Below are 15,502 nucleotides of genomic sequence, written 5' to 3' on the forward strand. Positions count from 1 at the left end.
ACATATCATTGTGTTCTAGTACTTTTCTTCCTTTGAAGAATGTTCCCCTCCTGTACCTTGTTGAAAAACCCTTCATAATTATATATTTCAAAGTTTTTATTATGTCCCTCCTTCCCCTTACGTTTCTGTGTAGGCAATGACACTGAGACTGAAGAGTGACAATAACACTGTTGTTAACCCTTCTGTTTCTCTGTGAACAACAGTGACAGCCTATAACATTCTCATTCTCCTATTTCTGGGTGAGCTCTGGTACAGAACACTGCCATTAATAACGCTACCTAACTGCACTGGAGACTGCTAAGAACCTGAAGACTGCTGTTTGCCTGAAAAATCAAATTAAAGACTACAAGCCTAAATGTGCCTCTTTTCATAAGGTGTGCATTTAGCTGCTCTCCATGTAGTACACACGAGCAGCTATCCTCAGTATATGTAAAATATGTTTAAATAAATGTAGACAAAAATAGAAAATGTTGCAGTATAATAATTTGATTTCGTTTTTAAATATTACATACAAACTTTAAGTTGTTAATGGAACTTATCTGCACCACACCCGGGGGCATGAGAGAGACATGGTTGTCTCTGCCCAATTCCAAAATGGCTGTAGCTGCTCTCCTGTAGCCTGTAAGATGAGCCAGGTGATAAAGCGTTTGGTGCAGTACAAGGTTTCCTCTGCGTGTATGATCTTCAGCTGGCCTCACAGCTCTGGGGGCGGGGCAGAAGGCGCCGGATGTCCCGCCCTCGCCGCAGCGGAAGTGTGCTCAGGTGCTGAGAAGCCGGTTATCAGAAACTCAAAAGCGCACACCGGGGAAACATGTCTCATCCCACCCCAAGTGACCGGCCGTCCAGCTCCACCAATCCCCTGGTCTTCTTCGATGTGGAGGTGGGAGGCGAGCAAGGTGAGCGACGGCTAATGGACGGTCAGGGACCTTACAATGGAGACGGTGCTGCTGAATAGAATTGGCGCCATATATAAGCACATACAATGAATTAATTGATTAATGATATTGAAAATGAGCACTATATGAGGAGGCGGCGGGGTTGTGTAGTGGTGAATTAAGTCATCACGAGCCTGTGAATTCATTGCAGCCCATTGAGAACTTTCTAGATCCTGGCTCATAGGTGCTGGGTACTCTCAGGCTCATGGATGATGGGCGTGCCCTGGAGCTTGGACACTTGGTATCTTTCTGGTTTGGTGATGATGGGCATGGTCTGGAGCATGGGTAATCTGACTCTGGGATGACTTACTATATGGAGCCTTAAATGGCATTATCTTAGTAGAAATCCGTTTCAGAAACCTATGGTGATTTTTGAGCCCTTGAATTGTAAAGGGCTCACCAATGGGTGCTGTGTGGTGGTGCAATGCAATAGATATTTACAGTATGTTTGGCTCCAGACTATCTCTGTATAGCAAAATAGAACACTTAATAACACGCCTCTTCCACTACAGCACAATACTTGGGCTGCAAGTGCTAAAACCAGTATATATATATATGTGTGTGTGTGTGTGTGTAAAATATATATATATATATATATATATATATATATATATATATATATATGACTCTGCGTGCACAGTTCTTAGGTGGTCAATATGAATATGGTTACAAAATATGCATCTGCTCACCTCCTGCACAGGTCTTAAACTGTTGGCAGTATAACAGTTCCCTTAGGCTTCCTACACAGTACTTAAGGGGTTAACACACTTAACCTCATAGATGCCCCACAGCTCTACCCCCCCCCCCCCCCCCCCGTGTGTGTGTCTGTGTGTGTGCGCGCTTCACCATTTACTGGCATTCCCTGCATTGTATCTCTCAGCCCAGTCAATATACTCACTGCTGTGTCTCTGCTCTCAGCAGCACAGCCTTCTCTATAGGGTTTATCTTGCTTGTATTCAATATGGGGGATTCTTCCTCTCCAGAAACTGGGCAGCTTAGTGGTTAGCACTTCTGCCTCACAGCATTGGGGTCATGAGTTTGATTCCTGACCGTGGCCTTATATGTGTGCAGTTGGTATGTTCTCCCCGTGTTTGCGTGGGTTTCCTCTGTGTGCTCAGGTTTACTCCCACACTCCCAAACATACTGGTTTGTTAATTGGCTGCTAATAAATTGCCTTTAGTCTCTCGGTTGGTGTTTGTGTTAGGGGATTTAGATTGTAAGCTCCAATGGGGGCAGGGACTGATGTGAATGCGTTCTCTGTGCAGCGCTGCAGAATAAGTGGTGCTATATAAATAGATGATTCACTTTATTTCCTTTTATTTGTCATTACTTTTCCCCATCACTAATATTCTCTTCTCCCAATCTTTTTCAATAAGTATATTACCCCTGACAGATCTCACCTCTCTATAATACAGTTGTATCCTGAGGCAATTTCTCCCTCAAATCTGTCCATTATACACTCTTAGTGGTCTGACTCCTGCTGTCTTGTTCTCCGCCATCATGTATTATTGTACTTTACGATCTGTTTCCCAGAACTGTTTCTCTTCCATTTACCTGTTTCTCGCACCTCTTATTCTTTATTTTAAACGTTCTATTTTCTCCTCAGAACATTTCACTCATATTCATTGTAACATAATGTACTTTGACCCTTGTGGCGGCAGGTCATGGACCCACGCTCCAGATTGGGGGTCCCGTGACCACATCCCCTTCGTCCTGTGTCCCCAGCTGTCACTCTCCCACCACTTATGTTATAGCTTATCCAAACCTCCTTTTGCTTAGCAGCCGTTCCTTGTGCCTCTCCGGATGGAGTTTTACACTTATGTTAGAAAATTAACAGCACAGTGGTTTTGGAATGTGCGTGAAAATCTTTTTGTCTCAACAATTCTTAGGTATGATCACAAGGCTTCTGATAAGAAATGTAGTGACCTGCACAGAATGGTTGAATTACTAACTGAGCTTCATTTACTTGAACATTAGAAAACATGAATGCAATGTTAAATTTTCTTTTTCTGTCCATATATATTGGCTCAGACAGGACTAATATTTGTGAGCCTGAGCTCGTTGTCAGTGCCATGCAAGTAGATAGTGCTTTATAAACTATACTAAAGGGAATCAAGTAATCTTCACAGAGTGCCCATATTGGATACATGTGTTGTAACTAAATAAGAAAGTCATATTATTTTTACCTGTACCAGTCAGCAGAAGACTTCTTTGGTTTCATGGTCAATAAAATCTCAAAGATGTGGGTTCAAAGCCCTTTTCTGAGGCCTCTTGCATTTTGTTCTCTATGGGTTTTTGTTTTTCAGAAAAATTATCGGTGTATGTTTTTAAATTTAAACATTTCTTTAAATGAGTTTACCCTAAATTGTAGAGACATTACCTACTTGTATTTTATTTATATAGGCCTTCCCAAACTATTAGAATGGTGAATAGCCAGCCTACTGAGCATCTCCAGATTTGTGCCTGGGGATCTTAAATGGCTTTAATTTATATAAGTGGCATCACCAACTGTATGGGATGACACAGTCTAGATTGACATGGCCTGAATAACGCCTCTGCCTTGCCTTATACTGGCTCCCCTACAGAATCTTTTCCAAACACTTCACCTAGAAGGCCCTGATCCTCTCCCACTCCACTGCCCCATACATCTCCATTCACACTTCCTCCTGTTTCCTGCGATCGGCCAATGACCGTCGCCTCTGCTCCACCCTGATCACCTCCTCCCACTCCAAAATCCAACATTTCTCCCAAACTGCCCCCCTTCACTGGAACGACCTCCCACACTCCATCCCACTGTCCCCTAATTTGTGCACCTTCAAACAGGCACTCAAAACTCATCTGTTCCTCAAAGCCTACCTGCCATCCACCCAACCTTCTCTCCATGCTTCTCCTTACTTCTCTTCCCTTGTCCCCCTACTTGCTTTTTGTGCACTAGATCCCCTCCACTGACTCCATTGTGCCTGCTGTCTGTTTGCCGTCCCTTTAGGATGTAAGGTCTTATAAGCAGGGGTCCTCTTTCCTCTTGTCTATCTACCTATTCTGCTCCAACTTCAATGTGCAAGCTATGTTTGGAGCTTTTGAATTCCTGGTATTGTTTATTGTTCTGTACTGTTTCATCCTGTATGGTCTGCTGTCTGTTTTCTGTGTGGCGCTGCAGGAATCTGTGGTGCCCTATAAAGATTAATAATAAATGTGGTCTGTGTATATTGAGAAGCATGGGGTGCTTAGGGGTTCTTATCACATCATTCAATGAATAGAAGGTTGTATGCAAAGCAGAGCATTTCATTGATGCTTCAAGAGCTGGTGACACCTGTTAGCCTTTGTGGAATTGTGCTGAACCATTCTGTTCTGGTATTTTTCTATTGCTGTGGTTTTACAGACTTTAGCTATCTGTTCTTAAAGTGCACATAAAATTAACAATAATTATTTTGTGTTTTAAGGGCATTGAGTAGCATGTTCTAAATCATATTGAAAATGTATAAATTGAAACATTGTTTATTTGTATAAATGAAGGGAGGATGAAAGTGGATAATTGTCAAGCATGCATATTCTTATATATATATATTTGTTTTGATTATTTTAGTCGGCCGAATTGTGTTAGAGTTGTTTGCTGATGTGGTCCCCAAAACAGCTGAGAATTTTCGAGCACTGTGCACTGGCGAAAAAGGTCTTGGCCAATCAACGGGAAAGCCTCTACATTTTAAAGGATGTCCTTTCCATAGAAGTAAGCACTATTTGTTTCCCTATTTTACAAGCCTGTATTATATATTTTTTTTTTTACTTCATTCATAGACAAATGACTTGCTACTTTACCTATTTAAATGTCACTTTAAAGAAGCATGTGTTGCAGATGTTGTTTTAAAAGAAAACAGGGCTTTAACATCTTTGACTTCCTAGTTATCAAGAAATTCATGATCCAGGGTGGAGATTTCTCAAACCAAGATGGAACTGGTGGAGAAAGTATATATGGAGAGAAATTTGAAGATGAAAATTTTCATTATAAGGTATTTTACAGTAGGCTCTTATACTGTACTATATAGTGGGTTAAAAAAATAAGAAGGAATATTATCATAGAACAAATGTTCATCATAAGCCATATTTACTGTTTGTGCTGCTTTAGGCCCAAATGAGTACATTACAGTTCAGCTCTACCATTTTTTGGTTTACTTCCAATATCCCATACAGCTTTTTTAATTATCCCATATTTTAACATATGGACCATAGCCACCTTCCCTACCAATATGAGTGCATTGCTTTAGTTGTTGAGGGAACTCAAAGTTATTGTTTTTATCCCCCTATTTCCTCGACTCAGAGCTACTATAAGAAATTACCTCCACCATTCTTGATATACTCTCATTGAGCATCCTCTTCTCTCTTCTACAGTAGTCTTCTTTAGGGTGTGAGATTGCTGTTACATTTTGTTTATAGTTTAATTGGGATGAGTGGTTTTATCAAACCAATTCAACAGATTGGGTTCCTCCTTCTTTTAGATGAGTTTTCTATCTAAGGCAGCGATAGACAACATCCAGCTCCTTCCTGCTTTGTCAGTTATTTTAGCCTGAAACACTTGTTAAAATGCCTACTGATCTATTATTATAGAGAGGTGTCTCTCGCTTTGATTAGATGTATGTTTAACTTGTTACTGAGATTAAGAATAATGTGTGGCCCCTTTGAAGGTTAGATGGTCGTCCATGTGACCCCTAAGTATATCGGGTTGTATATCTGATCTAAAGGAAGAAGAGGAGAGAAACCTTTATAGTCCACAAGTTATGCTTTGAGTAATATTTTGTTTAATATGCTGTAATCTTTCTGCAGCATGACAAGGAAGGCTTGCTCAGTATGGCCAACGCGGGCCCAAGCACTAATGGCTCTCAGTTCTTCATCACAACTGTGCCCACACCCCATTTAGATGGGAAACATGTGGTATTTGGAATGGTTCTCAAAGGCCATGGGATTGTTAAAATGTTGGAAAACGTTGACGTAAAGGGAGAGATACCTGTAAAGGTAAGTCGCATGTATAATTACAGTATTTTGGAATGTTTTTCAAAATAAGGCTTCTCAATTTATGCTTTGGAGAAAAAGCTTTTAGCTTAAACTTGCTTTAAAATCTAGCAAGCAACAGTCTGATATGAGAAAAGGTAAACTCCTGGTAAGTGGATAAATGAACCCAAAAAATATATGTCCGTAACTAATAACAGCTTTGATACCTCAAGAAGGATCTGAAATAGAGGCATAGTTTATTATGCATATTGTGCAAATGTCACTGTGTAAGCCACAATCAAATGTGTAGTAGTGCTTCTTTTCTCAAAAGTGATATAAATATATCTATGTGGTCAAGTGAAAAACATTTAAAAATGTTTGTCCATCAGCAGAATACAAATTGTCAGGGCTTGTACACACAAACTTAGAGGCAAAAATGCCTGTTAAATGCATGGACAAAACCTTGGTACTTTGTCCAGACTTTTAACAGCATTTGAAGCATGTTTTTAAAACCTCCCTGCGCCATAGTGTGCTATGTATTTTATGTATGTTTCCATAGCACGCCATTATATTGTACTAAACATTAATACTTGTGATCGCCTTAGGCTATGTTGAAATTGATGCAAAGCAAACGCTTGTGTGTTTGTAAACAGGTCCATTTTTATCATAGTTGTTTTGACTATAGGTGGTATGGTCAATTAAGACGGCAGATTGCGGTTACGCACATAAAGTGCCAATACAGTACCGCAACATCGCAGGCTTCCCTTCACAGCCCTATGGAGTCTGAAAGGTTAATCTGCGTTGTGATATTGGAAAGCCTGCAACCTCGCGTAACTGCGATCCGCCGTCTTAATTGAATTTGCCCCTAAATGTTAAAAGCACATATGATATCTTTAACATGTGTTGAACTATGTGTTTACAAATTATTCAACTTTATTTATTATAACATTGTATTAGGCAATATAAAAGTTGAATAAATATCATAGTGCAGAGGCAGGAACAATAAAGCATGTTAGTGATCGACACTTTTACAAAAGCTGAGGTTCCTACAGCCTTTGAACAGACAACACAATTTTTAGATGAGAGCTAAGGTTTCGATAATTCAGATCTTTAATGGCTTGTACACTTTAAATCTGCCAGATCAGTTATAAGAATGTCAGCATTATTTTTTTGAATACTCTGTATACAGCATTTACATGGTAAATAAATCATGACGTAATAATTGTTTACAGACGCTGATTTTGTAGTGTTTGTTTCCTATGTAGCTATGCACAATAGCAGAGTGCGGAGAGCTGAAAGATGGAGACGAATGGGTCATGGCCCCATTAGATGGCTCTGGCGACACCCATCCTGACTTCCCAGAGGACTCTGATGTTGAATTAAATGATGTAAGCACTATAGACTTTTATACATTCTAATCCTTTATCGGTTTTAGTTTATATTATGTTAATGAATAGACTGGTTAGGTTTGCCTGGATTATCAAATGCTTAAGTCATTGTATGTCTGATTAAAAGGTTGAAAAAATCATCAGTATAGCAGAAGATGTCAAAAACATTGGGAATACCTTCTTCAAATCTCAGAACTGGGAGATGGCAACAAAAAAGTACAACAAAGCTCTAAGGTACAGTAAAATACGTAAAACTGAGCATCCACTCTAATTTATGAATGTGTGATCTGTGCTCTCGTTTAGGTTGAGGGGGACACCAAACAATCCTAAAATTTACATTGTTTACTATCTTAAGTTTACAAACTACAACAATAACAGGCACTGCACTCATGGAACTAAGCTTAAACTGTCTAATACAGTAGCATGCAATCATATTTAACCAATCACAATAACACTTATGCCTCTTTTTCTAAGAAATAAGTGTTTCCACTTTGCAGACTGATATCGTAGTCCCTATGGAAACACTTGATCCATATAAACATACTGTTTTGTATGGTTTGCGCACTATCAATGTGTTTTTGTTTTTTTTTAATTTGCCATAAATCATTTTATGCCATAAATCTGTTATGAGTTTTCTGTATCCAGTTAGGGTAAACTGTAGTTTGTTCACTTCCTGATACGTACAGCATGTGATTACTCACTGCAACTCTGTACACAGGTTTTGGAAAATGTAGAGATCGCAGTTTTTCACAGTGGGCATCTTTATATATGACGACTGGCAATTATCAGTTCTCAAAGCTGGCCTCAGTAGCATTGCATGCATGCCTGCATGGGAACAGAGGTGGAATAATTACTGCAGAGCAATCTCTTGCGTTAACATATGCTTCTTTCCCTTTCCGGAGAGCCATACAGCCTGCATTGGCTGTTGAGGTCAGGTTTTAGAACCACGCTGGCAAATACCACAATTTTTCCCCTTTAATATAATTGTATGTTTTTGGATCATGGTTAAATTGCATATAGCATGCTGTAACTTCCCTTAGAATGTGTACAAGATTAATTAGATATGCCAATAGGAGAAATAACTTGTTTCATTAATGTGAATTCTAATTTCCAGATATGCAGAAAGCTGCAAAGATGTCACTGGAGATGACAACATATCAAAATTAAATCCCATTGCTGTAAGCTGTAACCTGAATATTGCTGCTTGTAAACTGAAAATGTGTGACTTCAGAGCAGCGATTGAAAGCTGTCATGAGGTAAATTTTTAGAACTTGTCCCAGCAATATGAAAAAAATGCCTTCTGTAATTCCATATCCAAAGCTATATTAACATACTTTCATTGTTACTACATCTGTTCGGAGAGAGAAGTAAATAAGAAAACATTTATCAGTTTCCCATAGTGCCCTAGACTCAGAACCTGCTTGACACACAAAGTCACAACAACTGAGATGCTGAGCACCTTTGTAAAATTCCATGGATGTAACTGAGATCTTGTACACACAGGTAAACCCTTTTACTGCTGATGTAGTTGGCTGTGTCCTCCATGAGGTGGACACTACTAGAACTCTTTCAATTATATAGATGGTTGGTCTGCACTCGGTAAAGAGCAGGATATTACATGCTACATTTCAGGTCATGTCCTTAGAACAGAAGACCCAGTTTATTAAAGTTATCAATGAATAGTGAGTGATCTAGATGCATTATAAGCAACTAAAACCCTTTTCATTAACACAGTTGTATGTAACCTAAATGTGACTGGTGTAGAAGCAGCAGGCATACCACATCTGTAAGACACAAAGCAGTACCTTTTTCTTACCTTACTGCAACACAAAACAAACGATCAATCATGTAATTTAGTGTGGTGCCCAGTAACCAAACCTTTTTTTCTCTTTTCTTTTTTTCGCATAGGCTCTTGAAATTGATCCGTCAAACACAAAAGCTCTTTACCGACGAGCCCAGGGCTGGCAGGGCTTAAAAGATTATGAACAAGCATTGGTAAACTATTACTTTAAGAGGTCGTATTGCATGTTTTACAGGTTTAGTTTCTGTAAAACTTATTAATTGAGGTATTTGTTTTCTGTTTTACTTTAGGAGGATCTTAAAAAGGCCCATGAGTTAGCACCTGAAGATAAAGGTAAACTTATTTACTGATTAAAAAAAAAAAGGGAATCAATTGCTTCATAGATACATTAGTTGCAATGCATATGGATGGCCTAGTTTGACAGAATCAGATTTCCAGGAGTATCAGACAAACCTCTCGCAAGGAGCACAACGTTTTCTGTAACCTGATGTTTGTGCACGATGCTGTCCAATTTAAAACTACCAGATTGGTCTTCAAAATCATGTGTGCACAGCGTATTTAGCATTTCTGCTAACTTTTACATTGGGTTAATACAGCATGGATTTAATATTGGGCTATAATTCTAAATAGATGCTTTTAAACTTTATTTTCTCAAATGCATGCACCTATGAAATTAGTGACCAAGCCTGCTTATAGTGTGTGGTACAAACATCCTGTCCTCTGCAGAATGCATTTAAGAACTCTGTGTTCCATTTATCCATAATTTGATCCCATGTCCACAAGCTCAGTTTTCTTAATATAGCACAAACCACAGCATCTCAACATTATACTTGGCTGTCCCAGTCAGAGCAGGTTTTGGTAATTTGCCAGGCACACATTTGCACTTTTACATAAATGGTCACTTTATTGTTTACCCAACCAGCTTATGGTGTAGGTTTAATGTTGGTATCCATAATGGATTGCTGCAATCATTGTCCTAGTGCCACAGTATGTCCTGTCCGTTCAACTGTTCGTCTTGTTTATTGCAGCTATCAGCAGTGAAATCCTTCGGGTCAAGCACAGGATTAAAGAACAGAAGGAAAAAGAAAAAGCTGTATATGCAAAAATGTTTGCATAAGTGTTTACTTTGAAATGGGCATGCAGTGTACTGAGAACTGACATCTGGTCACAAAGGCTCCGCAAGAAGAATTTCTGTCTGATATTAAACCAAAAAAGAATTTCATACGTTTGAACCCAAGTGTTTCATGTTTACATTTTTTTTTTTTTTTTAGTTACTATCTCCTTTCTTTTACTGTCTCTTGTGACACTGCATAAACTATGCAACAAGTGGGATGTGCAGTGTAGTTTTTAGTTTTTGTGGGTTAGTTTCCAGCAGTGAAGCCATTAATGCTTGCTTGTTTTATTTTCTGTAACAGTGAAGAAACGGGGGCTTATTGTTTCCTGTGTAACTTTTAAGGAGAGCAGCAGTTTTGTTTTTATGGATAATTGTAAATTCTTTCATAACTGAGAGAATAAACGGTTTACTGTCCCTCCTAATAAAGACTGTTACTGCTATCTGTGCTTGTTTTGTGATATACTGAAGAGAAATGCCAAAGCATATTGGTTCATAGCCTATTGTTAATATGCAGGGCTGGACATGGTGACTAAATAATATGCTTTAGTAGCTATGCCATGCCCTACACAAGAAGCAGGATGTCCATGGCAGCCTATTCTCCAGTGCATAAATTGGGGGTCATTGTTTTTCTAGATCAGGGACCCCTAACAGTGCAGGTTTTGCTGGTGACAAGGAATAATTAGTACCACCTGTGGATCTGTTACATTGTCAGTCTGTAATGAATACACCCATCTTTCAGCAAGGCGATCTGGGAAAACTGCAGTGCTAGGGGCCCTGGGTTTGGGGACACCCTGATCTAGAGCTTCAAGATACCAGGCCATATTTTGGACACCATGGTGTACAATTCTAATGGTGACACGTCTGTGGCAAAAGGCCATGTTACGGATATTTGGGAATTTGGCCTGTATAACAAGCTGGTCGCTTTAGCTGCATAATACAACTGTCTAAAGTTCTATACAGTCATTGAGAAGTATTGAGCTGCTATGTTAGTATGCTGTACAATGGACATATTTGAATAGCATGTGGCAGCACGGTGGCCAAGTGGTTAGCACTTCTGTCTCGCATCACTGGGGTCATGAGTTCGATTCCTGACCATGGCCTTATCTCTGTGGAGTTTGTAAGTTCTCCCCGTGTTTGCGTGGGTTTCCCTCTGGGTACTCCGTTTTCCTCCCACATTCCAAAAACATACTGGTAGGTTAATTGGCTGCTATGAAATTGACCCTAATATGTGTGTTAGAATTTAGACTGCCAGCTCCAATGGGGCAGGGACTGATGTGAGTTCTCTGTACAGCTCTGCGGGATTAGTGGAGCTATATAAATAAATGAGGATTAATAGCAGCACCTGTTGATGTGTGTAAAGCCACTGTCTCCGCTTTCTTTGGTAGTCGAACAGTAATGTTACTAATTTAACAACAATTCCAGTAACAAGTTAATGTGAGCATTAAACAAACAAAACAGAAGTATTCACAAATACCCAATGTGTATATAGGTGGTAGTATCAATGTATGACCATGGAACTAAAAAAAATAATAAAAATACTCTATCAACAGTGATGTGCAAACCACCAGCAAGTATGTTGAACATTTTTACTTTAAAGCGATCTCAAAGATTTTTGTGTAGCCCTGGAGAGAACACTGACATGGATAGAAATATTGAATCAAGATCCAAAGCTACATAAATTGTACTCTGCCGGTCTCAAATGCACAACTACACTCTGCAGCCCAAACACAGAGATCGACTAACTGATTGTGCAGCATATGTGTATACAGATTTGTGTCCATCTGGAGACATGCAAGGCTTGAATAGTCTTCAGGTACAAGTGAGGAAAGTGGAGGCCAATGTGTTTCACTAAGTGTTTAATAAAAGGGCTCAGTCAGGGTATAGTGGCCCTTGTATATGTTGTGCATTAAACACACCTAATTAATTTACAGGCTACATTTTATTACAAATGTTCCTCATTGGCAAGGCATCACACTTCCACCCCCCAAAATTGTGGAGAGATTTCCTGGGCTGCACTGCACATGCATTTTATGTACATATCAGTAGAAATGTTCTTCCGTTTTGGAGACAACTAACTTTGGTGGTATAAAGGTTGAACATGCCGGAGAAGAAATTAATTGTAAACTTGTGTGAATTAAAACGCCTCCCCTTTTTTTTTTTTTTTTTTTTCTTCGTTACCAGTTTGAACCAGGGCAAAGACACTCTCCAGCAGTGTACCAGTGCCATTGGAGCTTACCTGCTTCCCCAAACACTTCACTAATGGTACTTGGGAGGAGTCAACTATAGGGGAACAGTAACCTGGGGCAGGGTGACAGCCACATCAGCCAGTGCTGCATTGGATCACACTGCAAGGGCTGCTGCAGTGCAGGAAATGGCTTAATTTTTTTTTCTTTCTGACAGAGACAGGGTTTCAGAGAGGCCTGCCCCTCCTTAATGGTCTTACATAGAAGAAATCCACAGGACCTGTGGCTGGGACAATGGTCCGGTGGGAACTATATAAGGTAAGGCCTGCACTGGGGATGAACAGGCAAAGGGGTCTGGCCCCAAGGGTAGTGCCATGTTTTGGACTGGGCCAATAGGGTGAGGTGATTCTATTTTACCAAAGTAGCACCGCCTCCTTGGGCTTTGGCAGGCTTGAAAGCCAGCCAGGATCCTGACCACTTCAGTGGTGTAAGAAGCTCCTCTCCTTTTCTCCTTGGAGACATTTTGCCTTTGATTGATAGATGAATATATACTTCAATTACCAGCCTATTAATTGAGACTTTGTGGTGAATGTGAGTACTCTCCTTTTAGAACACACACACTGTGTGGTCTGTTTGTGCTATTGTGCAGTGTGTGTATACAAAGTTATTGATCCTCTGCACTCACCCTGTACATACTGGTGTGCTTACATTGTATAAACAAGAACACATTGATGCTTTGCACTCACTAATTTAAGCTCTACTCTGTATTAAAACCAGGGAGTATTAGTTCCACACATCGCAATATATGTTAAGCTGACCAACTCTCACCAAAGTCTTCCCTTTCCGACCAGTCCTACACTCAATTATACACATAATTTCCTTTGCAACTTTAACATTATCATTGCTATGCTTTTTTTTTTTTAATCTGGGTTCAGGCTTAAGTTCACAGCTTCTAAAGGCAAATTGCTCCCAAGCAATAGCGGTTACTATACACTTAGGGAATCACCTGACACAAGTTTGATGTGAGTAATATCAATAACTATAAATGGGGTGCAAGAGAGCTGGAGCTTACATTGTATAAATAAGCAGACATTGATCCTCTGCACTCACCATGTACATACTGGGGTGCAAGAGGATCAATGTACTTCACATGTTCTAACTGCCAGGCTAAATTACTTAATGGCCATTCCAAAAACACCTTGTGGTCGCCAAAGGCTTGGCCAGCAATGCTTCTAGGTCCCAAGATTGCTGAAAAACAATCTGCATGATTGGATCACAACACTGCCCCCAAGCGGTTCTTTTTCATGACCCTTCTGAGAGACAGGACCAGCAGACTCTCCCTTTAGTCTCTATTGTTGTCAGGGCTGATTGTTCCAGTCCTGAAAGAGCTGGAGGGTTTGGGTTATTACTCAAACCTATTTGTTTGAAAGAAACCAGACATAACTTTTAGACCCGTCCTGAATATGAAATCCCAAAACAGGCGTCTGTGGACCAACGGATTCTGGATGGAGTCGTTACGATTGGCTATCAATGCCATGAACATGAAATATGGGTATTGTCATATGCAAGCCTCCTCAGGTTTGCAGTGGAGAAATACCATTCTCAATTCAGAGGTCTGCCCAGAGCACCAAGGTTATTCACCAAAGTCATTAAGATCGTGGCAGCTCTTTTGAAGTCAAAAGGGGTAATGTCATAACGTGTCTGGATGTCTTTTTGAAAAAAGCAAACTCTGCCTCTCTTCTCCTGACCCATTTTCAGATGACAGCAGAAACGTTGGAATCACAAGGCTGAGTAATAAACAAAGCACTAGCCCAGTGCATGATTTTTCTGGGTTTCTTCTCTGTATCGAGCTGAGAGTTTCCAATGGGTTTAAAAAGTGGAGATGTTGCCTATAACAACCATTCAGATTCTAGTTATCATTTATTTAGTACAGTCATGGCCAAAAGTTTTGAGAATGACACAAATATTAATTTTCACAAAGTCTACTGCCTCAGTTTTTATGATGGCAATTTGCATATACTCCAGAATGTCATAAAGAGTGATCAGATGAATTGCAGTCCCTCTTTGCTATGACAATGAACTTTATCCCCAAAACAACATTTCCACTGTATTTCAGCCCTGCTACAAAAGGACCAGCTGACATCAGGTCAGTGATTTTCTCGTTAACACAAGTGAGAGTGTTGACGAGGGCAGGGCTGGAGATCACTCGGTCATGCTGATTGAGTGAGAATAACAGACTGAATGCTTTAAAAGGCCGGTGGTGCTTGAAATCATTGTTCTTCCTCTGTTAACCATGGTTACCTGCAAGGTAACATGTGCAGTCATTATTGCTTTGCACAAAAAAGGCTTCACAGGCAAGGATATTGCTGCTAGTAAGATTGCACATAAATCAACCATTTATCAGATCATCAAGAACTTCATGGAGAGAGGCACAATAGTTGTTCAGGGCGTCCAAAAACGTCCAGCAAGCACTAGGACCGTCTCCTAAAGTTGATTCACCTGCAGGACCGGGGCACCACAAGTGCAGAACTTACTAAGAAATGGCAGCGGGCAAGTGTGAGTGCATCTGCCTGCACAGTGAGGTGAAGACTTTTGGAGGATGGCCTGGTGTCAAGAAGGCCAGCAAAGAAGCCACTTCTCTCCAGCAAAAACATCAGGTACAAACTGATATTCTGCAAAAGGTACAGGGATTGGACTGCTGAGGAAGTCATTTTCTCTGATGAATCCCCTTTCAGATTGTTTGGGACAGCTTGAAAAACATTTGTCCAGAGAACGAAATGTGAGCGCTACCATCAGTCGTGTGTCCTGCCAACAGTAAAGCATCCAAAGACCATTCATGTGTGGGGTTGCTTCTCAGCCAAGGGAGTGGGCTCACTCACAATTTTGCCTAACAACACAGCCATGACTAAAGACTGGTACCAAAACATCCTCCAAGAGCAACTTCTTCCAACCATCCAAGAACAGTTTGGTGACAAACAATGTCTTTTCCAGCATGATGGAGCACCTTGCTCTAAGGCAAAAGTGATAACTAAGTGGCTCTGGGATCAAAACATCAAAATTTGGGTACATGGCCAGGAAACTCCCCGGCCTTAATCACATTA

The 15,502-nt window shown here is 40.2% G+C and overlaps 1 protein-coding gene across 1 annotated transcript; it reads left to right on the top strand.

Moving 5' to 3' along the window:
* The first annotated feature begins 711 nt into the window (after positions 1-711).
* PPID (peptidylprolyl isomerase D) lies at positions 712-10,658 on the top strand. Its single transcript, XM_075198186.1, has 10 exons — positions 712-896; positions 4,519-4,659; positions 4,833-4,939; positions 5,751-5,939; positions 7,181-7,303; positions 7,431-7,537; positions 8,418-8,559; positions 9,212-9,298; positions 9,395-9,437; positions 10,133-10,658. Exons 1-10 carry the CDS (start codon positions 812-814, stop codon positions 10,219-10,221), a joined length of 1,113 nt encoding a protein of 370 aa, XP_075054287.1. The 5' UTR covers positions 712-811; the 3' UTR covers positions 10,222-10,658.
* The last annotated feature ends 4,844 nt before the right edge of the window (positions 10,659-15,502 follow it).

The sequence above is a fragment of the Mixophyes fleayi genome, chromosome 1 (assembly GCF_038048845.1).
Source record: "Mixophyes fleayi isolate aMixFle1 chromosome 1, aMixFle1.hap1, whole genome shotgun sequence".
In the NCBI taxonomy this organism is placed as follows: Eukaryota; Metazoa; Chordata; class Amphibia; order Anura; family Limnodynastidae; genus Mixophyes; species Mixophyes fleayi.